At 45.8% G+C, this 27507-nt stretch overlaps 1 protein-coding gene across 3 annotated transcripts; it reads right to left on the bottom strand.

Annotated features, from left to right (window-relative positions):
• Window positions 1-11276: 11276 nt before the first annotated feature.
• On the bottom strand, window positions 11277-16942 carry LOC100275250 (uncharacterized). 3 transcript variants are annotated; one of them, XM_023301118.2, is made up of 11 exons: window positions 16255-16942; window positions 15764-15869; window positions 14624-14709; window positions 14066-14159; window positions 13556-13632; window positions 13341-13468; window positions 12990-13061; window positions 12718-12788; window positions 12320-12395; window positions 11809-11952; window positions 11277-11649 (listed from the first exon to the last, which is right to left on the bottom strand). In XM_023301118.2, the coding sequence occupies exons 1-11, from the start codon at window positions 16840-16842 to the stop codon at window positions 11610-11612; spliced, it is 1482 nt and encodes a 493-aa protein (XP_023156886.2). In that variant the 5' UTR covers window positions 16843-16942; the 3' UTR covers window positions 11277-11609. The 3 variants fall into 3 exon arrangements, 2 of the variants coding, with proteins under 2 accessions (XP_023156886.2, NP_001340800.1); NM_001353871.1 differs by having other exon boundaries at window positions 11393-11649; window positions 15764-15839; window positions 16255-16665; XR_004852990.1 differs by lacking the exons at window positions 11277-11649; window positions 11809-11952; window positions 12320-12395 and having other exon boundaries at window positions 12732-12788; window positions 12997-13468.
• Between the last annotated feature and the right edge of the window lie 10565 nt (window positions 16943-27507).

Below are 27507 nucleotides of genomic sequence, written 5' to 3' on the forward strand. Positions count from 1 at the left end.
GAAGACAAACATCCCCGTGGTAAAATTGGTCACATAAGTCATAGAAGTCCTGAGAAATAATCGGCCAACATTTTTTGATAAAATTGGTATTAAACCCATCAGGTCCCGGAGATTTGTCAGAAGGAAGAGCCGCAACAATACTATCAATTTCTTGCTTTGAAAAAGGCTCATCTAACCAATGCAAGTCATTGTGGAAGAACGCAAGCTAGGGAGATCAAAGACATTTTCCAAAAAATTTGAGGATCCCAAACGACATTTGAAAACATTCCAAAGCAGGTTAGCTTTAAGATCATGCTCTGAAAAGATTGAGCCACTGTCATCCGAGAGCAACGCAATTGAATTGCGACCACGCTTTACCGTTGCATGAGCATGAAAAAATCTGGAGCAGATATCTCCCTCAGTGACCCATTTGATGGAAGCTCGTTGCTTCCAATAAATTTTTTGAAACTGAAGCAACTCAGCAGTGTTGGATTGCAACAACTCACGGAAATTTCATTCTTCAATCGAAAGGTCACGGTGCTCTTCAATAATATCAATGAATTCAATAATCAACTTAATTTGTCTCACAGTTTTGTCAATTTTTGGCAGTGATCGTTGCCACTCTTTAAGAATCTTTCTAGTGAACTTGAATTTTGTCGTTAAGTTCTTCGCTTTGTCCAAAAGATTTGGCAGACCAGTCCAAGAATTTTGGAAAACAGTCATAAACTCATCGAATTGCAGCCAGAAATTTTCAAATCTAAAGATCTTGGGTTTGGGGACCTTTGACTTGAAAGAAATCAGACAAGGCACATGATCAGAGATATCCCTAGGCAGCGTTGTTGCGAGGGTGTCAGGGTAACACACCGACCATTCTTGCAACATGAAAAACCAATCAAGTCTCTGAAGAAGGGGCACCCTTTGCCTGTTCGACCAGGTAAAGGAGAGGCCATGGAGCGGAATTTCCATCAGGTCGAGCTGACTGATTGCCTCGTTAAAATTCAGCATCAAGTTAATGTCCCCCCCCAGCGATATTTCTGTTTTCAGACCTACGCGTAAGGTTAAAGTCCCCAACTATCAACCAGCGCTTTTCCGAGGGCATATTAATATTGGAGAACCAGTGGAGGAATTCAATTTTCCCATGCGGAGAACAGGGCGCGTAAACGTTAGTGACAATCCAAGATTCATCCGGCGATATAGCAGAAAACTCAACCGAGAGAGCATACTCGTTCTGAAAAATAGCACTGCCAACCAACTTCGAACTATTCCAAACAGTAATGAAACCCCCCAAATTTCCTATCGAAGGGACAAAAGCAAACTCATCAAAAGAATTGGGACAGAACCTTCTGAGGTCAGCCCTGTCAAAAAATTCCTTCTTCGTCTCCTGCAAGCAGATGATGTCGTAATTGGATTCCCTAATCACACAATGAATACCATTCCCCTTAGCCACCGCGTTGATACCTCGGACATTAAAACTTAAAACGGACCAGTCGGAAAAATTAATAGCATTGTGACTATTCATCGAAAGGATCAAGTTCGTTGATGAAAAGGGACCCAAACCCAATTACTGGGAGGACAAAAGTGTATCTGTTAGAACGGAACATAGCACTGCCAGAAACCACAGAGTTCTTCAACACAACAAGCAAACAAAGACGCCAGGGCCGAGACAGCCAAAAAGCCTGGCGAAAATGAGACCTGCAAAATAACCCCACCCGAAGCAGCATCAACAGATCAGTTGTCATCATCTAAAGAGTCTTGTTTCTTATCCCCCTTGTCTTTTTTCCCTGACTTATTAGAGCCAACACAGCCAGGTGGGTTCTTCTTTTTCTTCATAGCTTTGTCAGCCAGCTCCTCTTCTGACAGATTGCAGAAGCTCTCTCCTAAGCGTCTGATAGTCTTAGCTGATAGGGAGGGGGGACCCTCAAACTTGTGTTGACACATCAAGCAGTTCTTCTTCTGGCAGGAACCCTGTCTGAACCCAGCCCGGGTGTCACGGAGCCTCTTGCTTCTCCTTAGGTCAGATTCCACAACAACATGTTTTGGTGGGGAGGAGGCCGGGTCTGAGGGAACAGAAGCGTCGTCAGCAGATTCCTCAGAAAGGACCGAATCAAGAAACTTGCCATCAGGGCACTTCCTGGGGATGACAAAGGGATGTGTCTCAGTCTCTGGCTCCATCAGAGCAGAAGGAATATCTGAAGACAAGAAAGATTTTGACCAACTAAAAGAATCTTCATGCATCAAGTTGGATAGGAAAAAGGGCGCCCATTTCTTGGGAACCTGCACCAAGGTCACCGAATTACCAACCGGGGCAAAATAGTTAGCCCAGATCCTATAGAACTGGGCATTCCTTTTCCTTTCCAAGTGACTCAGCAAAACAGGGTCTGGCTGCCAGTCACGCGAAAACATAAAGTTCAACATCACGTTGTTGTGGCCATTAACGTTAGGTTCCACCGGCTGAGCATCAGGGAAAACAATATCCCCAGGCACATGAAGAACTCCCTGAATTGGTGGGTCGTCAACCTCCTGGGGCCCAATCAAAGGGATGTCACCCAAGGCAGGGGGCGGGGGCATTAAAGTTGGGCACCGGCCCCACACCCACCAGATCATCAGGAATCTACCCATTCTGAATCTGCCCATTCTGCAGCAGGGCACCATGAATGTGACCAGAAGAACTATCCGAGGACAGGTCCGAATGCGGATTGCTAACCTGTTGCTCGTCAGGTGGCAGGTCCAGATGAGGCTGCTGTACAGGTGGATCATTAACAATCCATTGGTCCCAATCTCCTTGAATGTTGTCTGCTGGCTGGGCTTGGACATTGTCTTCTGGCGGGAAATTAAGATCCCAGCCCACAGCCGGCACAGGTTGACCCAAACCAAAAAAACTCAAGAGGGAGCTGCTGACCATCCTCCGGAACCACTGGCACCGGATCCTCATCTTGAGGCTGACCCCCCAACAAAGTTTGTTGGATGATCTCACACTGCACAGTCCACGAGTCACCAATAAAGCCATCAGCTTCTGAAAAAACAATGAACTGTGGGACCTCCTCCAGAGACGTGACCCGAACCCTGAGCAGAGTCCTGTAGACATTGCGTCTGTCCTCTTCCCACAAGATCAATCTGCCAAAAGAGCCAATAGCCGCCTGCAAGTATTCTGATGAACGGTAATCCAGGGGGAATCCCAACAACATAAGCCAACATTCCCGATTAAAGAAAAGGGCTCTATGATTCCAAGCATCGTTATGCCGCTGAGCAGTGAAGGAAGCATCGAGGTATTGTTGCGGACCGAGCAGGACAAGATTGTCCCTTTCAAGCACGCTGCTAAACTGAACCAGAACCTGACCCAGGTGCGACCGCTGGATATCGCGCACCCCAAGCCGTCTGTGCTCCACAAGGTATTCTCTAACCACATCCCTCACCGCCGGGAAAGTAATCTCATGGTCAGGTAAAGGTTGAATGCTGATAATAGCCCAGTCCTCATGCAATGGCGGGAGGCGCCTAGTAACTGACCTGGCCATAATTTCCCGGTGAAGGACCACCGAGGCGCTGAAGCCCGGCAGGAGAAAGGGTTCAGGATCAACGCGCCTATACGCCATCGGAGTAGGAACCGAGGATCGGCAACCAGCGGACGAAGACGGAGCAGGTTGGGGTTTTGGTGAGATGACGCCCAAAGAAAGCGTCAGGGACTGAAGGGGTGCCGATTCAGATTTTTTTAATACCTCCCGGGCGAACTCCTCGAAGCAAGTGAAAATGGGCGGTCCACCGATCAGAGACACCACAGGGGTGCGAAACCAGGTACTGTGATCAGGAGAATTTTGGTTTCCCACCAAGATGGCCCGACTCCCAAAGGCAGGGAACGAAGTCAGAGGAGAACCGAAGGAAGTATTCTTGTTGGAACAAAAAAAATCTAAGTGTCCCCGGCCCTTACATTGGGTGTCTGTTTTAGGTTTGTGGTGTAGGACTGCACTCTATGTTGAAAGTGATGGTCGTTTATTGTCAGTTTGTGTGTCTAGCTAGTTTGTATGTTGTTGGGGACTTGTTCTCAAGTGCTAAGAGTTAAGAACAAGGCAACATAAAAAGTGTTAAGTGTTAAAATCCTTCGTCCTTCGAAGCATTATGCCCCTTTGGGAAATAATGAGTCTCGGACGAAGGTCATGAGAAACATACCTTCGTAAACGTAATAAGTAATGACGAAGGACTCACATAAAGCATGAAATATGATATAAGCATCACCATAGAATCATTTCTATTTTATTGACATGGAAAAACAGAAATGATTCCAAATTACAAATGTACCTTCGGTCCTGAGAGAAGGTGAAAAGTACGAGCGTAATGCCAAAAGCAAAATGCCAAGTCCGCGTGAACAGTACGGGAGTACTGTTCATCTATTTATAGACGCGGGACGCAGCCCACGTAAAATTACATTCATGTCCATTACATTTGTTAACGGTTTATGGAAATCTATTGAGGACCCCGAAGTCTTTTCATCTTAAGGTCGGTTCCCCCTTGTGCCATCGCACCGAAGCTTCCCTGCGTACAGCTTCGGCTGCCCCCGACCTTCGTCTGGCTCAGCCTTCGTCCTGGTCGTGCTCCATATCCATAATTCTGAATCCGAAAATACCTGTTCATATAATTCACTTGGAAAACATTGTCAAATCATGTTTTTGAGGACCTTCGGAGGACGAAGGCCCCCAACAGTAGCCCCTCGCAATATTAATTTGTAAATAATAAATTCAGATTGCGATATGGACGAAGGCCTTGAGCCGAAGGTCCGAAAAAACACCTTCCCTTTGCTAGAATAGCAACATTCACTGACAAGCGGGGCCTTTTAACTTTCAACGCCCTAGGCGTATAAATAAGAACACATCGTGAATTCATTTGGTACACACGCTTGCCTTTTGCTTCGGCCCACTAAAAATTTTTAGCTCTTGCTCATTGAGATTTGCTGGTCTTTTTGATTTCGAAGCCTCGGCCTTGGGAACAAATTTTTAGTGTTTCCGAAGATGTCTGAAGACAAGAAGATCCCTGCTGAGACGAAGCTGAGTCTCGAGGAGGAGAAGAATCTGGGGTTCCTGATAGCGATGGCAGAGACTAATACAGAGAAAATCACGAAGGAGATTCTCGAAGGTTTGTCCGAAGATACTAATGACAGCGACAGCTATGATGTGGAAAGTGATGGGGAAGAGGCCGAAGATCGACCGTGGCGACCAAGTCACTCAGTTTTTGGGAAAACAACCATCAAGCAGAGTCACATTGATAATATGAGGGGGCGATACTTCCGAGACATATCTATTGTGAGAGCTGATGCCGGGGAAAAGACTTCTCCCACCCCTGAAGAAGATGAAGTTGTGATTTTCCGAAGCCTCCTCAAGGCTGGGCTTCGATTCCCCCTGAGCAATTTTGTTGTTGAGGTACTGAAAACATTCCAAATCTACCTTCATCAACTCACTCCCGAAGCTATTATAAGAATGGGGATTTTTGTCTGGGCTGTGAGAAGCCAAGGTTTGGAACCAAACGCTAAAAGCTTCTGCAACATACACGAGTTATTGTACGAGACGAAGCCCTGGGGAAAGGAGCAATACCACAACAACTTTGGGTGCTACAGCTTCGGCGCCCGTTCCGGGTCAAGCTACCCTGTGCCAACCTTTCGGAAGAGGTGGCCCGGAGCCTGGATGTCTGAATGGTTTTATGTGAAAATTGATCTAACAGCGCAAAATAATGTCAAAAGTATCATTATGTACCCAATTTGGCAACGCTTCGGGCTTCGAAGGCCGAAGGTTGAAATGGATGAGGCAGCCGAAGAATGCCAAAGAGCCTTCGGCGCAGTCTGCTCCTTCATTGGGTCAAGGGACTTGATCCAGGAGCACATTGCCTTCAGGGTATGGCCACTTGCAGAAAAGTGGGAAATGCCGAAAGAAACCATCAAAGAGTCCAACGAAGGCGGACTAGTCAGATTAAAATACACATTCAAATATGCAGATAAATTTATTGAACCTGATGATGACTGGCTGAAAAGCATTGAAACATTAAGTGATGAATTACTTGGGGCATTCTCGAAGGCTGAAAATACTGCACTATCAGCAGCCTTCGGAGGCCGAAAAAAGAAGAGACTGAACCGAGTGTTTGATGCAATCGGGTTCTTCTACCCTGATTATTGTTATCCCATCCGAAGGCAAAAAAGGAAAAACATAACCTCTGAAAAAGAAGAAGCTGGAACCGCTCCTAGCGAGCCAGAACCAAAAGGAAAAAGGTTGAAGGTCTTCACACACCGACCACGCCATATTGAACCAGCTTCGGTGCCTGAGTATACTGGAGGAACTCCTTCGGCCGCTGAAGCTGAACGGCCACACTTATTGCCAGAAATTGCAGAGATGGCCGAAGCACCATCGACAGAAAAAATGGAAGAAGCGAAAAATGTGACTAAGGAAAAAACCTCAGAAATTTTAAGTCCTGCAATAAATATTGAAGCAGCAAAAATCCAAAAGGCTCCAATGGTGACCCCAAAAAGGAAAAGAATGGTAAATGTACTAGATGTCTTGGAGACAATTAAGTCTTCAAGCACAACTCCAAAAAAGAGTGTTGAAATTGCTGAAGCTTCCTCTGAAGCTCCGACACAACAAACTGAAGCTGAAGCTGGGCCTTCAGAGCCCTTCAAGGAAGAAACTTTGGAAGCCGAAGCGATAAAAATACCAGAACCAATTTTAGTTGAAGAGACTGACACTGCCATCCCCGAAGCGCCTGCCAGTATGTGTGATTACATCATACGACATGCTTCGGGAAAAAAGCTATCTGATGGAGAAATTCATGAAGCTAATCATTATGCAAAGGAGCTGAAATATCCGAAGGGGGCAGTAATATTCAATGGAACAAATGAAGATGACTTCTTATACTGCCTGCCTGATAACAAAGAGCTATCCGTCTGCCGAGAGATGGCTAGAAGCCTAGGCTTTCCGAAGCTTGAAGCTGGGTTAAGTGCCATGACGAAAGAGGATCTCGCAGACAGCCTTGCGTACAACAGCCTGAAGGTACGGGAATTAAACACTTGAGAAAAAACCCCCTTTTTTTTTTTTACGCAACTCATTCCTTTTTTCTTATATGAATTCTTTTTCGTATAGGGCCTGATCCTAAGCAACGCACTAAGAGCCCAAAAGAGCGCCGAAGATGAAAGCTATGAAATTGCGTTTAATAATTTACGCTCCGAAGTTATCAAACTGAGAAACGAAGCTTTGGAAAAAGATAAAATTCTACTTACGCTGGTAGATAAAGTGAAAAAAGACGAGGCTGCTTCAAAGGCCCAGGCCGAAGCTCAGAAGCGCGAGATTAAAGATCTTCAGAAACAGCTGGCTAGAGCTAAAGAGGAGTGCGCGCTTGAAGAAACGAAACGAGAACTTAGTGATTTTATGGTCAACAAATTGGAATCAAAAGTTAAGGAGCTTCGCACATCTCAGGGGAAATGCTATGTCAAATCTGTAGAATGTGTGAATAAAATTAAATCCAGCTTCGCCAGCGTAGGCGCCTTTTCCAGCGAAGAGAATTTCTCTCGAGGCAATCCCGAAGGTCCGCTGGAATGGATTAGCCACGAAGCAGAGGCCTTCGAAGAGATTCTGAACAGTCGTGGCGACATATGTGCTTTTTCGGGTGCCAGAGGAATTGCTTCCGTCTTAGAGAAGAAAGGTTGCGAACATGTAAAATTTTTAGCTCAATCCGAAGCTACCTTGTCTTCCGAAGACATCAAAGACCCCTCGGCCGAGGCGAGCGTAGTTGGAGGCAAATTTTTTACTGATATCTGGAACGACGGCGGCCGAGGAATGGCGCGAGAGATCATTGAAAGAAGCGAAAAAGGCATACACGATGCTAGAAGAGTAGCAGACGCTGCCGAAAAGAGTAGGGAGCCCGAAAGACAGTTAGGTACCAACTAGTCGTTCTTGTTGCGCTGTAATTTTCATTTTAAACTTTGCTCGCGATTTGTAAAAGTACTGAAGAAGTGTTCTCTTCGCTCAGAAACTGTTGAACGATCTGCCGTCCCCCACACAAAAGGGGATGAAGAAATTAATCAAATGGCCGAAACTATCATGGACAAGGTTGTTGACCAACTCCTGAATGCAGCCGCCGAAGCAGTATTGAGGGAGGATTAGGTGCTATTTGGAAAAAACATTTAAAGTGTAATCTATGCAACACTTTGTACATTTGAATGTAATATACAAGTCTCTTTTCATTACTGAATTCTTTACGATGCATGAAACTTTAAATACATACCACTTTTGAGCCTTCGGCGAAAAAACACCTTCCCTTCTTTTCATGCGTCGTGAAGAAGATAGCCTTCGTCAAAATTATTCTGATGAATGTCGTCGATGCCTCGTGAAAACATTTTCCGAAGCTATTTTCCGAAGCTCTGCAACTTTGATATTGATCTGATAAAGTTCGCCCATGTTTCGTGAAAATATTCCCCAAAACTGTATTCCGAAGCTATACAATTTCAATGTCACTTTTGCAAAGCATCCCTTCGAAGGTTGAGAGTGTCCCCTTCTCTTGCCGAATGCGATATGATGTATGATGCTTATGCTATGCAAAATGATGTGATGATGTTATGTTATGCATGTGACATTTGTTCCGAAGATACACATAAAATATATTCGTAAGCTCTGCATCCCCTTAGGAACGTCTTTGGAGCTTCTTCGTCTTTTACTTAGACGGCATCAGCGTTGACTTTTCGCTGTAAGCCTCCCTTAGGAGCTTCTTCGTCTTTTACTTAGACGGTATCAGCGTTGACTTTTCGCTGTAAGCTCTGCATTCCTTTAGGAACGACTTCTGAGCAGAAAACTTACGCTGCGCTCCCTTTGGAACGACTTTTTGTGACTTTATAAACTTACTCTGCGTTCCTTAGAACGACTTTTTGTTACTCCGAAGGATTTTTAGTCCGAAGGTCCTTCTTGGTAACAGAAGAAGTTTTAGGCTTCGGCAACTTAGGCCTGTGAATCGAATAAATTTTTCTCGTGGAAACAACGAAATTATTACATGGAAACTATCAATGTTTTTTGCTTCACAGAAAGTAAAACTGAATAGAAAAGACTGCTATCAAAGGTAGGATATGTCAATAAATGTGCTTCGACTCTGGCACAGTGCTGTTGACTGTGCGAGCTTCGGACTGTTCTCTGAAGTCCCTCTGCTGTGGAGCGTATTGACTCCCTTCTGGCTGTAGACCTTGCTGCAATGGAGGTGGAGGCGGAGGCTGCTGCCAGGAAGCTTGAGGTTGACTTGCCGAAGCTACAGAAGCCGCAGGGTGGTTGTCTATGTATTGTGGGACATAAGGTGGATGAAACGAAGCAGTATGCAAAACCTGCTTCGACTGAGCTTGTTGAGATGCAGCTTCGGCTAGTTCCTTTTGCTTCTGGATTGTAACATGGCACGTCCTAGTGGTGTGGCCCTTGCCCTCTCCACAGAATAGGCAAAACAGTCTCCTTGGCTGATCTCCGAATCTTCCGCCGAAGCCCCTGGCGCCTCTGCCTCTTGGAGCTGGTGGCCGAAAGGAAGTTTGTTGTTGCCCCGAAGCCTGTGAGGAGCACTGCGGCCTGTTTTGCTGACTCCCCTTATCATCATTCTGAGTGCTGTGAATGGAACGGACATGCCTCGGGTAGTATCTTCCTCCGAAGCCCCTGGTCATCTCAGAAAATCTGAAGGCCTCCTCCCTTCTTTGGCGAAAGTCATTGTCGGCACGAATGTACTCATCCATCTTTTGGAGCAATTTCTCCAAGGTCTGAGGAGGCTTCCGAGCAAAGTATTGAGCTGCAGGTCCAGGACGAAGCCCCTTGATCATGGCTTCGATAACGATTTCATTGGGCACCGTTGGTGCCTGCGCCCTCAATCGTAAGAACCTTCGGACATACGCCTGAAGGTATTCTTCGTGATCCTGAATACACTGGAAGAGAGCTTGAGCTGTAACCGGCTTCGTTTGAAATCCTTGAAAGCTGGTCAGTAACATATCCTTCAGCTTCTGCCATGAAGTGATTGTTCCTGGCCGAAGGGAGGAATACCAGGTCTGAGCAACATTCCTGACGGCCATGACGAAAGACTTCGCCATGACTGCAGCGTTGCCCCCGTACGAAGACACTGTTGTTTCGTAGCTCATCAAGAATTGCTTCGGGTCGGAGTGGCCGTCAAACATGGGGAGCTGGGGTGGCTTATAGGATGGAGGCCAAGGTGTAGCCTGCAGCTCAGCAGACAGAGGAGAAGCATCATCAAAAACAAAATTTCCCTGATGGAAATTATCATACCAGTCGTCTTCGTTGACGAAGCCCTCCTGATGAAGGTCTTTCTGATGAGGCCTTCTGTTCTGCTCATCGTGAGTGAGATGGCGAACTTCCTCAGAAGCTTCGTCAATTTGCCTTTGCAACTCAGCTAGGCGGGCCACCTTCTCCTTCTTCCTTTGCACCTGTTGATGTAGCATCTCCATCTCTCTGATTTCTTGATCTAGCTCTTCTTCCTCAAGCGTCGGGCTAACAGCTTTTCTCTTCTGGCTTCTGGCCTCCCGAAGAGAGACGGTCTCCTGGTTGTGGTCCAGCGGTTGTAGTGCTGCAGCCCCAGTCGCTGAAGCTTTCTTCGGCGCCATAGCGAAGGTCTATAGCTTCCGAAGGTGTTCACGAAGACTCGAAGTGGAAGTGAGTTCACCGGAGGTGGGCGCCAATGTTGGGGACTTGTTCTCAAGTGCTAAGAGTTAAGAACAAGGCAACATAAAAAGTGTTAAGTGTTAAAATCCTTCGTCCTTCGAAGCATTATGCCCCTTTGGGAAATAATGAGTCTCGGACGAAGGTCATGAGAAACATACCTTCGTAAACGTAATAAGTAATGACGAAGGACTCACATAAAGCATGAAATATGATATAAGCATCACCATAGAATCATTTCTATTTTATTGACATGGAAAAACAGAAATGATTCCAAATTACAAATGTACCTTCGGTCCTGAGAGAAGGTGAAAAGTACGAGCGTAATGCCAAAAGCAAAATGCCAAGTCCGCGTGAACAGTACGGGAGTACTGTTCATCTATTTATAGACGCGGGACGCAGCCCACGTAAAATTACATTCATGTCCATTACATTTGTTAACGGTTTATGGAAATCTATTGAGGACCCCGAAGTCTTTTCATCTTAAGGTCGGTTCCCCCTTGTGCCATCGCGCCGAAGCTTCCCTGCGTACAGCTTCGGCTGCCCCCGACCTTCGTCTGGCTCAGCCTTCGTCCTGGTCGTGCTCCATATCCATAATTCTGAATCCGAAAATACCTGTTCATATAATTCACTTGGAAAACATTGTCAAATCATGTTTTTGAGGACCTTCGGAGGACGAAGGCCCCCAACATATGTCTGGTTGTACCCTTATTTTGGGGACAAATCCGGAACTTGGTTTCCATTATCTACAACATGTTATCCATCTCTGACGTGAGCTAACACGTCGCTGATATCGTCCACGTCGCAATTTACAAATGCAAAGCGTTTGCTAATATACATCTTGACCTGTACAGTCACAAATCTAAGCAATCCAAGGCATAATTAAATTAGACAGGAGGACGTAATGAAGCCACGACAGTCATCATGCATGTTTGAAAGTTCCCGTGCGGATGACATAATGATCTTTGCACATGTTTACAGGAAGGATGTCAGCGCCTTCACAACCTTCTCCGGCCTGCAGATGATGTGAGATGCGTCAAGGATGTACAAAGTCTAAAGGGTAGTGGATGTACACAGCTTTTAATTCGTGAAACTGTATGTAAACGTTATTCTAAAAAAAAACTGTATGTAAACGTTAATTGGCTGAACCCATCAAGCTTCTGAAAACAGTTACCAGTCCTCTTGCGGCATGTGACCAGCTCCTTCTATCGCCTCTAGTTTTACAACGCCAGGATTAGCTTGCTTGAATTCCTCAGCTATCGAGAGCGGTAAGTACTTGTCAGATATTCCCCATGCAAGCAGTATTGGTTTTTCCCAACTGCAATAAGATGATCATTTTTTTGTATCAGAACAGCAATACGTTGCCAAGGGCCCACATGACTAGTATATATCAATTGCTTGTATTCAGAATGAACTTTCTAATGCTCCTGAGCACTACTACTTTTGCACATAATAATAAATCATAGTCAGCCTATCTTAACTACACAAGATGCTCTTCCGTGTATAGATATAGGCCCCGTTTCAATCTCACGGGATAAACTTTAGCTATATGAATTAAAGTGCTAAAGTTTAGCTTTAATTACCACCATTAGCTCTCCTGTTTAGATTACAAATGGCTAAAAGTAGCTAAAAAAAGCTGCTAAAGTTTATCTCGCGAGATTGGAACAGGGCCATAATATGCCTACCCGTTGGACGAAAATCCGGCGGAAATTCTACTTAGTACATCTTGGAAATTGATCTTCCTGGCAGCTTCAAGCAAAGCTAAAAGAAAAGGACATACAAGTACCAAGTCAAATTGCAAGACAATTGTAGAAATTTTACAGAATCGCAAAAACTAGAAACACTGCAAATAGATTACTATATTTATTCAGAAAACATTATTTTCGGATATAACATATATAACGACCTAATCTAGAGTTGCAATATGGCATTCGTTCATGGCAATGCATCGAGTCAAGTGAAAAACTAATTAATTCAAATGTCCTAGGAGAAATTCCTTTGATGATTGGGACAGTGTACCAATCTGAATGACAGAAGACTATATGCATCGATGGAAATAAATAACCTGGGAGTATGAACTAACCGAATCCAGGAGCGCCACTGGATAGATACGGTAACCTGTATACATCAGCCTTTTCCAATTTCAGCATATATCTGCCAAACAAATGAAAGACAAATGGGACATTTTAAGCCACTGTGCAAAATGAACAGTATAAAATGCAACATTTGATAGGACTGGCATAATATTGCATCATATGAATAATGGACAGACTTGATTCTTCTTTCATGGAAGATGCGCTAGAGCAAGAAGTAAAAAGGCATAATGGACAGTGTTTCTGCGACAAAGATACATACGCGCTACCTGCTTCAATGAAACGCTCAGCCAAAACAGCATTTTGACAAGTAAATTCACCAAAGAGTGGCCATCTGCATTGGAAATGAAGCATTGTTAGCGTGTAGTCATATACTCATATAGGGTAGGGTTGATTGTCCTGCTGCACATGCAATCTGTGTCAGAGGGGCAAAGCTTTTGCCGCTTCTTTTAGAAAATACTGTAAGTGGAATTTTTCATGTTCTAGTAGAGGTTGGGTGGGTGAGGAGAGCCCATTTTATGGGCCCTATAAGTTTGTCCAAGACCAGATCTGGTGTACTAGCAAATTAATGTGTATTAAGTGTAAGGAGCTAAGATAAGAAGAAATAACTGACTTTAGCTGCTGAAACAATCCAGGGACTGGAGAAGAAACTGTAAGAGGACTGTTAAGGATTGCTAATTTAAGGACTTTGCTTGAGTTATTGAGTGCCCACGTCAGCCCATAAGAACCAACAAGAAAGCCCTGCAATGAAATGAAAGAAAGAAAATTCTATATGTGAAATGAAGATTTTTATATACCTTGGTTTTCATGAAAGTTACACATTTGTACCTGGACAACTAAGAAGAAGGGCTCGGTGATATTTAGAGTACCAAGAAGATCATCAAATGCCTTGTGAAATTCGTCCTCTACAAATGATACAATATACCTAAGTCTTCATAGCAAATTCCTTTACGGGGCGTTTGGATCCCTTCATTTTAAAGGAATTGGAATTCACTCAATAAAGTAACTTATTTAGTTTGGAATTTGGCATTCCACCACTTTCCAAAGTTCAGATATAAGTCTATCTCAAATTCATAGGGTGGAGAATAGGAAATGATTTTATGCATGATTAGAATTTGTTTCTAATCTGTAACTTACATGACACTCTTCGTTCTACTCCTCTATAGTAAAAATATAGCACATAAATATCTAGAACATCTTGCTAATAATAGTATGCAAATATATTTTGTATAAAAAGTGAATTAGCTTAATTGATATATGCCTAAATTACTATTATTAGAATGGAATTCAATTCTAGTGATCCAAACGGGACATTAGTTTAATACACATTTTCCTGACCTTTAAAGTCGAATCCATATCCAGGTTGTGGCATTTCACTGAACCCAAATCCGATCCAGTCAGGTGCAAAGCAGTGGTAGCCAGCATCTGCCATCTTTTATTTTCAAAAGATACTTAGAGGATGTGATAATTGATTAAAACAAAAGATGCAATGTGATTAAAAATAATGTTGTAATAAACGTGGGAGTTCTAAGGTTTTTATAGAAGTTGATAATTACAATGTTCAGAAACAAACACCATATCTTATTGTTGTTGTTGTTTTGTTTCAGTAATACATGGAAGTGCACACATCTTTTTTGCCTAAACAAAATACATGTTAGCTTATAGCTCCATACTACTCAAATTGAAAAGGAGACAATCTAAATAGACCAAAACACATCATAAATTTTTGTCGACAATGGAAAGTTACTTAAGCATATATATTTTCCTAAGTAAAAAAATTGCAGAAAAATCGTCAGAATCAGCACCCTATTCATGGTTGCATAATGCACAGTACAAATGACTGATCATTGCATGAATTGTATTTATTCCAATGGTATACGGGTTCAGTGAAGCAACCTGAGCCATAACCACCCGGTAACTAAATGACTGAGTAGGAGCTCCGTGAAGGAACACAATAGTCCCACGTCGTGCATCAGGTGACCCTACAATATATCAACAAGTACATGCATGTGACCAACCATTGCACGAGCCTGAGTTTTACTTATCCAGGGGTTAATTATAATTATACATGAGGTTTGTGGTCGCAGCCCTTTGGCTCATTTCATTCAGCAGTGGAACTAGTGGATGAAGTGATACAGCACACTAAGTCACTAACAGATAAAACTGCTACGTTTTCACTTCTCTTGCAGACAATTCAGGGAAGATGAAGGGTTACATATGACACTGGACACCAATCAGTATTGTGGACTCCATATATGTCCTCACCAACAATCTCTAATCGTGCATGTACCATGCAGTCGTGAGTGTAATTTTTTTAGATAATGGAACAAAATCCGGCTTTCGCCTCTTTCGAGGGTAGGGCCAAGGTCACACACTCACACACACCATATAACAACTCCAAATGTTCGCAAAAGAAGGTCAAAACTGTTAGTCTAAAAGACTTAAACTCTCACTTACTCCTCACCGATTCAGCACTCTCTTAAAAAAGGAACCATGTCAATGTGTATCGAAATGTTTTAGGGTGTGTTTGGTCTAAGGACAAGAGTGGATGAGAGTAATTGACTAATTATATTTATATTATTAAAAAATAATAATTAATTGAACACTAATAATATGCACTAATGCTAAATTTGTCATGATAATCGCTAATTCCAAATAAAATATGTTCACAAGCACTATTATTATATAAAACATGAACTAATCAGCGTATTAACACTTGCTAATATTATCATTGTCCTCGTAATTACTAAGAAATAATATAACATACTAATAATTCTTAGTTATTTACTAATGATAGAGATTAGAGAGTATGGATGAGCTTGCTAGACAATTTTTTTATGGCAGCGACATCCAGCATGTGACTGAATATTCCTCATATCCATACCCAATTCGCCCCTGAAACAAACACCTTGTTTTGTCCATTGACAAGGCATCTCCCATCCCGAGATAAATATCGGACGAGACACGCCCTATTAAATGTTCTTTTTAACCGTCTAATTAACAACGAAACGGGAACATGAACAGATGGTACAGTACCTGTTTCCCTGACGAACCATCGAAACTCTCCTGCTCTGACATACGAGCCGTATTCCCTGCCCTTGTCTTCGATCCTCTGGACGCAACAAGTCGAGTCACTTTTAGTCTGCCGAATTTTTTGTATTTTAGCCATTTTTCGGAAAAAAAATTCGTGTTTAGATCTTAAAAAATTTTATTGTCATTTTTGGACCCTTTAATCGGCGCCATAGCCTATGGCGCCGAGGTCACACAGCTCAGCGCCATAGGCTATGGCGCCGAGGTACGTGTTGTGTTGGCACAACTCAGACGCGTGGCGTCGACGTGGCACCAAGCTCGGCGCCACAGATCGTGGCGCCGAGCTCGATTGTATTATTAACATATTGGTTGGAGATATAAACACAAAGCCCATCTAGCTCAGTTGGTAGAGCACAAGACTTCTATATATGGTTCCCTGCTCTGTAATCAGAAGACGAAGAAGTCAAGTAGACAAAGCGAGGCATATAAGGCATTACGTAGAGCATCTGGCCGACATTGCCGTCCTCGGCGGGAACCGCGGGCAGCTGGATGGCGCTGCGGCTGGAGGGGTTGTCCGTCACGAACCCGAACGGATTGAACGCCGGGGCGTCGTCTTCTCCCTTCTCCCCTCCAGCCGTGCCGCCGCTCCCGCCGTCCTTGCTGCCTGCCGCGACTGTCGCTTGCCCGCGCCTCGGCCCGCCGCCGCACCGCAGCTTGCTCCGACCAACAGCAGCGCTGAAGGCGCCACCGCTGCCGCTCCTGCAGGAAGAGGAGTCGGGGATAGAAGGGAGGAAGAAGGGCGCGGTGGAGGAGGAGGCACTCGCGCAGGGGCAGCAGTGAGACATGGCGGGCCGCGGCAGCCGGTGTGTGTCCCTAACTCCCTGCGATGGTGGTGCACTGGTGGCTGGTGCTCCGGTGGCTCGGTGGGCGGATCCCGGCCCGGCGAATAATTGTGGTTGTGGCCGCGAAGAAACTAGGAAGCGAGGCGATCGGTCGGGCCGGGTTGGCGTCGAGCCACGTGGCCCGTGGATTAGAGTGGGGCTGTTCAGTTCGTTAGTCGTGTGGATGTGCATGGATGTGGCCATCTGGCTGTGCCTTTCCGTAGCCGTTAAAATATGATCTCAATTCTAACGTCTAGATAGCTTATAATTTAATTTGCCCTTTCGCTGCTGCTGAAATATAATCCGAATTCTAACGTCTTGATAGCTTACTATTTAATTTAGGTTAATTAGTGAATTTATTTTCCTATTGAATTTTAGTGTATTCATCTTATATGCCGGTGTCGACGATGCTCTTGATAAAATCGATAACAATATTTCAAATCTTAGTTTGACGAGGAGAAAATAAAATATCGTAAGGCCTTGAGCCCTTGACTTAAATTTAACTTCTTTCAGATAATATTTTGCAAGATTGTTGATAGGAGAAAATTGTAGCTGATTTATTGGTCAACTGTCTATCCTAGAATGAATTTTTATTGGTCAACTTTTACAGCTAGTGTTATGCTTGTGCGGTGCAACAAGAATACAAAACAATACTCCTTCTATTTTAATCTATAGTTCTTTTGACTTTTTTACCGTAAGTTTGATCAGCTTGTCTTAATAAAAAAAATCAGAAATATTATTAATTTTTACTTTAATATTATTTAGCATACAATCTATACTATATTTAAAGCATCAGTTTCAACGGTCGTCATGCGTCATTTTTTTACAAATAACTACTCATAGCTATTTCAAATTAATCCACTGCACATCTATAGATGCCAAACGACGCCTGACACGGGCTAGATGCACGCGGGCCATAACTATGACACAGACACGTCATGCCGGCCTGCTAACTATGTCGGGCCAGCCCGTTAGCCCGTCAATCCATTTAATTAAATCAGCGTAACTGATAGTCGCCTAAAGGGGGGTTAATAGGGCGAAACTGAAATTCTCAAAAATAATCACAACTACAAGCCGGGTTAGCGTTAGAAATATAAACGAGTCCGCGAGAGGGCGTAAAAACAAATCGCAAGCGAGTAAAGCGGTGAGACACAAGGATTTGTTTTACCGAGGTTCGGTTCTCGCAAACCTACTCCCCGTTGAGGTGGTCACAAAGACCGGGTCTTCTTTCAACCCTTTCCCTCTCTCAAACGGTCCCTCGGACCGAGTGAGCTTTCTCTTCTCAATCACTTGGAACACAAAGTTCCTACAAGGACCACCACAAGATTGGTGTCTCTTGCCTCAATTACAAGTGAGTTTGATCGCAATAAAGAATCAAGAAAGGAGAAAGCAATCCAAGCGCAAAAGCTCGAAGGAACACAAGCAAATCTCTCTCACTAGTCACTAAAGCTTTGTGTGGAATTTGGGAGAGGATTTGATCTCTTGAGTGTGTCTAGAATTGAATGCCTAGCTCTTATAAGTGGTTGGAAGTATGAAAACTTGGATGCAATGAATGGTGGGTGGTTGGGGGTATTTATAGCCCCAACCACCAAACTAGCCGTTTGGTGGGGCTGACTGTCGTATGGTGCACCGGACAGTCCGGTGCACACCGGACATGTCCGGTGTGCCAGCCACGTCACCAATGCCGTTGGGTTCCGACCGTTGGAGCTCTGACTTCTGGGCCCGCCTGAATGTCCGGCGGCGCACCGGACATGTACTGTAGAGTGTCCGGTGCGCCAGTATGGGCGCGCCTAACTTCTGCGCGCGCTGGCGCGCATTTAATGTGCTATAGGTAGCCGTTGGCACCGAATTAGTCGTTGCTTCGATGGCACACCGGACAGTCCGGTGCACACCGAACATGTCCGGTGAATTATAGCGAAGCAGCCGTTGCAAATTCCCGAAGCTGGCGAGTTCCTGAGGCGTCGTTCCTTGGAGCACCGGACACTGTCCGGTGTACACCGGACAGTCCGGTGAATTATAGCGGAGCGCCTCTGGATTTTCCCGAAGGTGACGAGTTTGAGTTGGATTCCTCTGGTGCACCGGACACTGTCCGATGGCACACCGGACAGTCCGGTGCGCCAGACCAGAGGTGCCTTCGGTTGACCCTTTGCTCTTTTATTGAACCCAATACTTGATCTTTTTATTGGCTAAGTGTGAACCTTTGGCACCTGTATAACTTATACACTAGAGCAAACTAGTTAGTCCAATTATTTGTGTTGGGCAATTCAACCACCAAAATTATTTAGGAACTAGGTGTAAGCCTAATTCCCTTTCAATCTCCCCCTTTTTGGTGATTGATGCCAACACAAACCAAAGCAAATATAGAAGTGCATAATTGAACTAGTTTGCATAATGTAAGTGCAAAGATTGCTTGGAATTGAGCCAATATAAATACTTACAAGATATGCATAGATTGTTTCTTCATTTTTAACATTTTGGACCACGTTTGCACCACAGATTTTGTTTTTGCAAATTCTTTTGTAAATCCTTTTCAACGTTCTTTTTGCAAATAGTCAAAGGTAAATGAATAAGATTTTACGAAGCATTTTCAAGATTTGAAATTTTCTCCCCCTGTTTCAAATGCTTTTCCTTTGACTAAACAAAACTCCCCCTTAATGAAATCCTCCTCTTAGTGATCAAGAGGGTTTTGATATTAATTTTGAAGAGGGTATACCAATTTGAAATTATATCATAAGTAAGATACCAAATTGAAAATACTCTTTGAAAAAACTAAAATTTTTAAAATTGGTGGTGGTGCGGTCCTTTTGCTTTGGGCTCATACTCTCTCCCCCTTTGGCATGAATCGCCAAAAACGGAATCATTAGAGCCCTTGAATTACTTTCTTCCCCTTTGGTCATAAATAGATGAGTGAAGATTATACCAAAGACGAAGTCCTTTTGCTCTCTCCCCCAAAGATGGAGAGTGGCGCGGGGCGACGACGAAGGATGAGTTACGGAGTGGAAGCCTTTGTCTTCGCCGAAGACTCCGATTCCCTTTCAATATTCCTATGACTTGGTTTGAAATAGACTTGAAAACACATTAGTCATAGCACATGAAAGAGACATGATCAAAGGTATATAAATGAGCTATGTGTGCAAATCAACAAAAGAAGTTCCTAGAATCAAGAATATTTAGCTCATGCCTAAGCTTGTTAAAAGTTTGTTCATCAAGAGGCTTGGTAAAGATATCGGCTAATTGATCTTTAGTGTTAATGTAAGAAATCTCGATATCTCCCTTTTGTTGGTGATCCCTTAAAAAGTGATACCGAATGACTATGTGTTTAGTGCGGCTATGCTCGACGGGATTATCGGCCATTTTGATTGCACTCTCGTTATCACATAGCAAAGGGACTTTGGTTAATTTGTAACCGTAGTCCCGCAGGGTTTGCCTCATCCAAAGCAATTGCGCGCAACAATGGCCTGCGGCAATATACTCGGCTTCGGCGGTAGAAAGAGCGACCGAATTTTGCTTCTTTGAAGCCCAAGACACCAAAGATCTTCCCAAGAACTGGCAAGTCCCCGATGTGCTCTTTCTATTGATTTTACACCCCGCCCAATCGGCATCCGAATAACCAATCAAATCAAAAGTGGATCCCCTAGGATACCAAAGCCCAAACTTAGGAGTATAAACTAAATATCTCAAGATTCGTTTTACGGCCGTAAGGTGAGCTTCCTTAGGGTCGGCTTGGAATCTTGCACACATGCATACGGAAAGCATAATATCCGGTCGAGATGCACATAAATATAGCAAAGAACCTATCATCGACCGGTATACCTTATGATCGATGAATTTACCTCCTTCGTCGAGATCGAGATGCCCATTGGTTCCCATGGGTGTCTTGATGGGTTTGGCATCCTTCATTCCAAACTTGCTTAGAATATCTTGAGTGTACTTTGTTTGGCTAAGGAAGGTGCCTTCTTGGAGTTGCTTCACTTGAAATCCTAAGAAATACTTCAACTCCCCCATCATAGACATCTCGAACTTTTGTGTCATGATCCTACTAAACTCTCACATGTAGACTCGTTAGTAGACCCAAATATAATATCATCAACATAAATTTGGCATACGAACAAGTCATTTTCAAGAGTTTTAGTAAATAAAGTAGGATCGGCCTTTCCGACTTTGAATCCATTTGAGAGTTCTTGAACTCCGTCCCGTTGTCGCTTCTAATTTTCTTGATCCTTAAGCCAAACTCGTTTTGAGCTCGTCTCAAGAATCCCTTTAAGGTTTCTTGGGTTTGAGATTTTTCCTGCAAAAAGAATACCCAAGTGAAGCGAGAATAATCATCCACTATTACAAGACAATACTTACTCCCTCCGATGCTTATGTAAGCAATCGGGCCGAATAGATCCATGTGGAGTAGCTCAAGCGGCCTGTCGGTCGTCATGATGTTCTTGTGTGGATGATGGGCTCCAACTTGCTTTCCTGCTTGGCATGCGCTACAAACCCTGTCTTTCTCAAAATGAACATTGGTTAGTCCTAAAATGTGCTCTCCCTTCAGAAGCTTATGAAGATTCTTCATCCCAACATGGGCTAGTCGGTGGTGCCAGAGCCAACCCATGTTAGTCTTAGCAATTAAGCAAGTGTCGAGTTCAGCTCTATCAAAATCTACCAAGTATAGCTGACCCTCCAACACTCCCTTAAATGCTATTGAATCATCACATCTTCTAAAGACAGTGACACCTACATCAGTGAAAAGACAGTTGTAACCCATTTTGCATAATTGAGATACAGAAAGAAAATTGTAATCTAATGAATCTACAAGAAAAATATTGGAAATAGAATGGTCAGGAGATATAGCAATTTTAACCAATCCTTTGACCAAACCTTGGTTTCCATCCCCGAATGTGATTGCTCGTTGGGGATCTTGGTTTTTCTCGTAGGAGGAACATTTTCTTCTCCCCAGTCATGTGGTTTGTGCACCCGCTATCGATGATCCAACTTGAGCCCCCGGATGGATAAACCTACAAAACAAGTTTAGTTCTTGACTTTAGGTACCCAAACGGTTTTGGGTCCTTTGGCATTAGAAACAAGAACTTTGGGTACCCAAACACAAGTCTTGGAGCCCTTGTGTTTGCCCCCAACAAACTTGGCAACTACCTTGCCGGATTTGTTAGTTAAAACATATGATGCATCAAAAGTTTTGAATGAAATGTCATGATCATTTGATGCATTAGGAGTTCTCTTCTTAGGCAACTTAGCACGGGTTGGTTGCCTAGAACTAGATGTCTCACCCTTATACATAAAAGCATCATTTGGGCCAGAATGAGACTTCCTAGAGTGAATTCTCCTAATTTTGCTCTCGGGATAACCGGCAGGGTATAAAATGTAACCCTCGTTATCCTGAGGCATGGGAGCCTTGCCCTTAACAAAATTAGACAATCTTTTAGGAGGGGCATTAATTTTGACATTGTCTCCCTTTTGGAAGCCAATGCCATCCTTGATGCCAGGGCGTCTCCCATTATAAAGCATACTACGAGCAAATTTAAATTTTTTATTCTCTAAGTTGTGCTCAGCAATTTTAGCATCTAATTTTGCTATATGATCATTTTGTTGTTTAATTAAAGACATGTGATCATGAATAGCATTAATATCAACATCTCTACATCTAGTACAAATAGATACATGCTCAATGATAGATGCAGAGGGTTTGCAAGATTTTAATTCTACAACCTTAGCATGTAATATATCGTTTTCACTTCTAAGGTTAGAAATAGTAACATTGCAAACATCAAAATCTTTAGCCTTAGCAAGCAATTTCTCATTTTCAATTCTAAGGCTAGCAAGAGAAACATTCAACTCATCAATTCTAGCAAGCAAATCAACATTATCATCTCTAGGATTGGAAGTTGAAACATTACAAACATGAGAATCAACCTTAGCTAACAAATTAGCATTTTCATTTCTAAGGTTGTCAATAGTTTCATGGCAAGAACTTAGCTCACTAGAAAGTTTTTCACATTTTTCTACTTCTAGAGCGTAAGCATTTTTGACCTTAACATGTTTCTTATTTTCTTTAATAAGGAAGTCCTCTTGGGTGTCCAAGAGATCATTCTTCTCATGAATAGCACTAACCAATTCATTAAGTTTCTCTTTTTGTTGCATGTTGAGGTTGGCAAAAAGAGTGCGTAAGTTATCTTCCTCGTCACTAGCATTTTCATCACTAGAAGACTCATATCTAGTGGAGGATTTAGATTTAACCTTCTTTTTGCCGTCCTTTGCCATGAGGCACTTGTGGCCGACGTTGGGGAAGAGGAGTCCCTTGGTGACGGCGATGTTGGCGGCGTCCTCTTCGTCTGAGGAGTCGGTGGAGCTCTCGTCGGAGTCCCACTCGCGGCACACGTGGGCATCACCGCCCCTCTTCTTGTGGTACCTCTTCTTCTCTCTCCTCTTGCCCTTCTTGTCGTTATCCCTGTCACTGTCACTTGATAATGGACATTTAGCAATAAAGTGACCGGGCTTACCACACTTGTAGCAAACCTTCTTGGAACGGGATTTGTAATCTTTCCCCTTCCGTTGCTTGAGGATTTGGCAAAAGCTTTTGATGATTAAAGCCATCTCCTCATTGTCGAGCTTTGAAGCGTCGATTGGTTGTCTACTTGGTGTAGACTCCTCCTTCTTCTCCTCCGTCGCCTTGAATGCCACCGGTTGTGCTTCGGATGTGGAGGGATCATCAAGCTCGTTGATCTTCTTTGAGCCCTTGATCATACATTCAAAGCTCACAAAGTTCCTGATAACTTCCTCGGGAGTCATTAGCGTGTATCTAGGATTACCACGAATTAATTGAACTTGAGTGGGGTTAAGGAAGATGAGTGATCTAAGAATAACCTTAACCACCTCGTGGTCATCCCATTTCTTGCTCCTGAGGTTGCGCACTTGGTTCACCAAGGTTTTGAGCCGGTTGTACATATCTTGTGGCTCCTCCCCTTGGCGAAGACGGAAGCGACCGAGCTCCCCCTCGATCGTTTCCCGCTTGGTGATCTTGGTGAGTTCATCACCCTCGTGCGCGGTCTTGAGTAGATCCCAAATCTCCTTCGCATTCTTCAACCCTTGCACCTTGTTATATTCCTCTCTACTTAGAGAGGCGAGGAGTATGGTTGTGGCTTGGGAGTTGAAGTGCTCGATTTGGGCTACTTCATCCTCATCATAGTTTTCATCCCCTACGGATGGTATCTGTGCACCAAACTCAACAACATCCCATATACTTTTGTGGAGCGAGGTTAGATGAAATCGCATTAAATCACTCCACCTAGCGTAATCTTCACCATCAAAAGTTGGTGGTTTGCCTAATGGGACGGAAAGTAAAGGTGTATGTTTAGAAATGCGAGGGTAGCGTAGGGGAATCTTACTATACTTCTTACGCTCTTGGCGCTTAGAAGTGACGGACGCCGCGTCGGAGCCGGAGGTGGATGCCGATGAAGAATCGGTCTCGTAGTAGACCACCTTCCTCATCCTCTTTTTCTTGTCCCCACTCCGATGCGGCTTGTGGGAAGAGGATTTCTCCTTCTTCTCTTTGTGGTGTGAAGAAGATCTCTTCTCCTTCCCTTTGGAGGAGTCCTTCTTTTTCTCCTTCTTCTTGGTGCGGGACTCTTCCGATGAAGTGCTCCCGTGGCTTGTAGTGGGCTTTTCGCCGGTCTCCATCTCCTTTTTGGCGTGATCTCCCGACATCACTTCGAGCGGTTAGGCTCTAATGAAGCACCGGGCTCTGATACCAATTGATAGTCGCCTAGAGGGGGGGTGAATAGGGCAAAACTGAAATTCTCAAAAATAATCACAACTACAAGCCGGGTTAGCGTTAGAAATATAAACGAGTCCGCGAGAGGGTGTAAAAACAAATCGCAAGCGAGTAAAGCGGTGAGACACAAGGATTTGTTTTACCGAGGTTTGGTTCTCGCAAACCTACTCCCCGTTGAGGTGGTCACAAAGACCGGGTCTTCTTTCAACCCTTTCCCTCTCTCAAACGGTCCCTCGGACCGAGTGAGCTTTCTCTTCTCAATCACTTGGAACACAAAGTTCCTACAAGGACCACCACAAGATTGGTGTCTCTTGCCTCAATTACAAGTGAGTTTGATCGCAATAAAGAATCAAGAAAGGAGAAAGCAATCCAAGCGCAAGAGCTCGAAGGAACACAAGCAAATCTCTCTCACTAGTCACTAAAGCTTTGTGTGGAATTTGGGAGAGGATTTGATCTCTTGAGTGTGTCTAGAATTGAATGTCTAGCTCTTGTAAGTGGTTGGAAGTATGAAAACTTGGATGCAATGAATGGTGGGTGGTTGGGGGTATTTATATCCCCAACCACCAAACTAGCCGTTTGGTGGGGCTGATTGTCGTATGGCACACCGGACAGTCCGGTGCACACCGGACATGTCCGGTGTGCCAGCCACGTCACCAATGCCGTTGGGTTCCGACCGTTGGAGCTCTAACTTCTGGGCCCGCCTGAATGTCCGGTGGTGTCGGCGTTTCGAGTTCGGGGGGGTCCCTAAGCCGACGAGTGAGATGTCGCCGCGTGCCCCAGCCCAGATGGGTCGGCGCGAGGCCGAGCGTGAAGGGGGGAAAGTGAGGTGGCCAGAGATGGGCGTGAGAGAGGTGGAAATCCCACGGCCTTCGTGTTCGTCCCGCGCCCAGGTCGGGTGCGCTTGCAGTACGGGGTTACAAGCGTCCACACGGGAGAGGGAGCGAGCGGCCTCACGCGAGCGCCTGTCTCGTCCTCGTCCCCGCGCGGCCAACCCTCTCTAAGAGGGCCCTGGTCCTTCCTTTTATAGGCGTAAGGAGAGGATCCAGGTGTACAATGGGGGGTATAGCAGAGCGCTACGTGTCTAGCGGAGGAGAGCTAGCGCCCTAAGTACATGCCGTCGTGGCAGCCGGAGAGATTTTGGCACCGAGCTGGTGTGATGTCGTGGCCATCGGAGGAGTGATGGAGCCTGGCGGAGGGACAGCTGTCGGAGCTGTTGAGTCCTTGCTGACGTCCTCTTGCTTCCGTAAGGGGGCTGAGAGCCGCCGTCGTCACAGAGTATGCGGGGCGCCATAATTGCCTATCTGGCGGGGCAAGCCAGATGGGACGCCGGTCTTGTTCCCCGTGGCCCGAGTCAGCTCGGGGTAGGGTGATGATGGCGCCTCCTGTTGACGTGGCTGGTCTGCGCCCTAGGTTGGGCGATGTGGAAGCTCCTCCGAAGCCGAGGTCGAGTCTGTCTTCTGTGGCCGAGGTCGAGTCCGAGCCCCTGAGTCGGGCGAGGCGGAGACCGTCGGCTGAGGCCAGGGCGGAGTCCGAGCCCTGGGGTCGGGCGAAGCGGAGTTCGTCATCTTCTGGGGCTGAGCCCGAGTCCGAGCCCCTGGTCGGGCGAAGCGGAGTTCGCCGTCTTCCGGGACTTAGCCCGAGTCCGAGCCCTGGGTTGGGCGGAGCGGAGTTCGCCGTCTTCCGGGGCTTAGCCCGAGTCCGAGCCCTGGGTCGGGCGGAGCGGAGTTCGCCGTCTTCCGGGACTTAGCCCGAGTCCGAGCCCCTGGTCAGGCGGAGCGGAGTTCGCCGTCTTCCGGGACTTAGCCCGAGTCCGAGCCCTGGGTCGGGCGGAGCGGAGTTCGCCATCTTCCGGGGCTTAGCCCGAGTCCGAGCCCTGGGTCGGGCGGAGCGGAGTTCGCCGTCTTCCGGGACTTAGCCCGAGTCCGAGCCCTGGGTCGGGCGGAGCGGAGTTCGCCGTCTTCCGGGACTTAGCCCGAGTCCGAGCCCTGGGTCGGGCGGAGCGGAGTTCGCCGTCTTCCGGGACTTAGCCCGAGTCCGAGCCCTGGGTCGGGCGGAGCGGAGTTCGCCATCTTCCGGGACTTAGCCCGAGTCCGAGCCCTGGGTCGGGCGAAGCGGAGTTCGCCGTCTTCCGGGACTTAGCCCGAGTCCGAGCCCTGGGTCGAGCGGAGCGGAGTTCGCCGTCTTCCGGGACTTAGCCCGAGTCCAAGCCCTGGGTCGGGCGGAGCGGAGTTCGCCGTCTTCTGGGACTTAGCCCGAGTCCGAGCCCTGAGTCGGGCGAAGCAGAGCTTCCTATGGTGCCTGCGGCCGGGCCTGACTGCCTGTCAGCCTCACTCTGTCAAGTGGCACCGCAGTCGGAGCGGCGCAGGCGGCGCTGTCTTTCCGTCAGGCCGGTCAGTGGAGCGGCGAAGTGACGGCGGTCACTTCGGCTCTGTTGGCTGAGGGGCGCGCGTCAGGATAAAGGTGTCAGGCCACCTTTGCATTAAATGCTCCTGCGATTTGGTCGGTCGGTGCGGCGATTTGGTCAGGGTTGCTTCTTGGCGAAGACAGGGCCTCGGGCGAGCCGGAAATATGTTCGCCGCTGGAGGGGGGCCTCGGGCGAGACGGAGATCCTCCGGGGTCGGCTGCCCTTGTCCGAGGCTAGGCTCGGGCGAGGCGCGATCGAGTCCCTCGAATGGACTGATCCCTGACTTAATCGCACCCATCAGGCCTTTGCAGCTTTATGCTGATGGGGGTTACCAGCTGAGAATTAGGAGCCTTGAGGGTACCCCTAATTATGGTCCCTGACAGTAGCCCCTGAGCCTCGAAGGGAGTGTTAGCACTCGCTTGGAGGCTTTCGTCGCACTTTTTTGCAAGGGGACCAGCCTTTCTCGGTTGCGTTTTGTTCCGGTGGGTGCGCGCGAGCGCACCCGCCGGGTGTAGCCCCCGAGGCCTCGGAGGAGTGGTTTGACTCCTCCGAGGTCTTAATGCCTCGTGCAATGCTTCGGCTGGTCTGGTCGTTCCCTCATGCGAGCTGGCCGTAGCCCGGGTGTACGGTCGGGTCCCAAGTTCTCGGGCTGGTATGTTGACGTTGTCAACGGTTCGGCCGGAGCCGGATT

The sequence above is a fragment of the Zea mays genome, chromosome 10 (genome assembly GCF_902167145.1).
Source record: "Zea mays cultivar B73 chromosome 10, Zm-B73-REFERENCE-NAM-5.0, whole genome shotgun sequence".
Lineage (NCBI taxonomy): Eukaryota > Viridiplantae > Streptophyta > Magnoliopsida > Poales > Poaceae > Zea > Zea mays.

Excerpts from the sequence above, each read along its gene's own strand:
- LOC100275250 (XM_023301118.2), bottom strand. The coding sequence starts at position 16,842 with ATGGCCACATCCATGCACATCCACACGACTAACGAACTGAACAGCCCC. Across the intron at positions 13,469-13,555 it reads CCTTCTTCTTAGTTGTCCAG|GGCTTTCTTGTTGGTTCTTA; the intron begins GTACAAATGTGT and ends ATTTCATTGCAG. Across the intron at positions 11,953-12,319 it reads GCCGGATTTTCGTCCAACGG|TTGGGAAAAACCAATACTGC; the intron begins GTAGGCATATTA and ends ATCTTATTGCAG.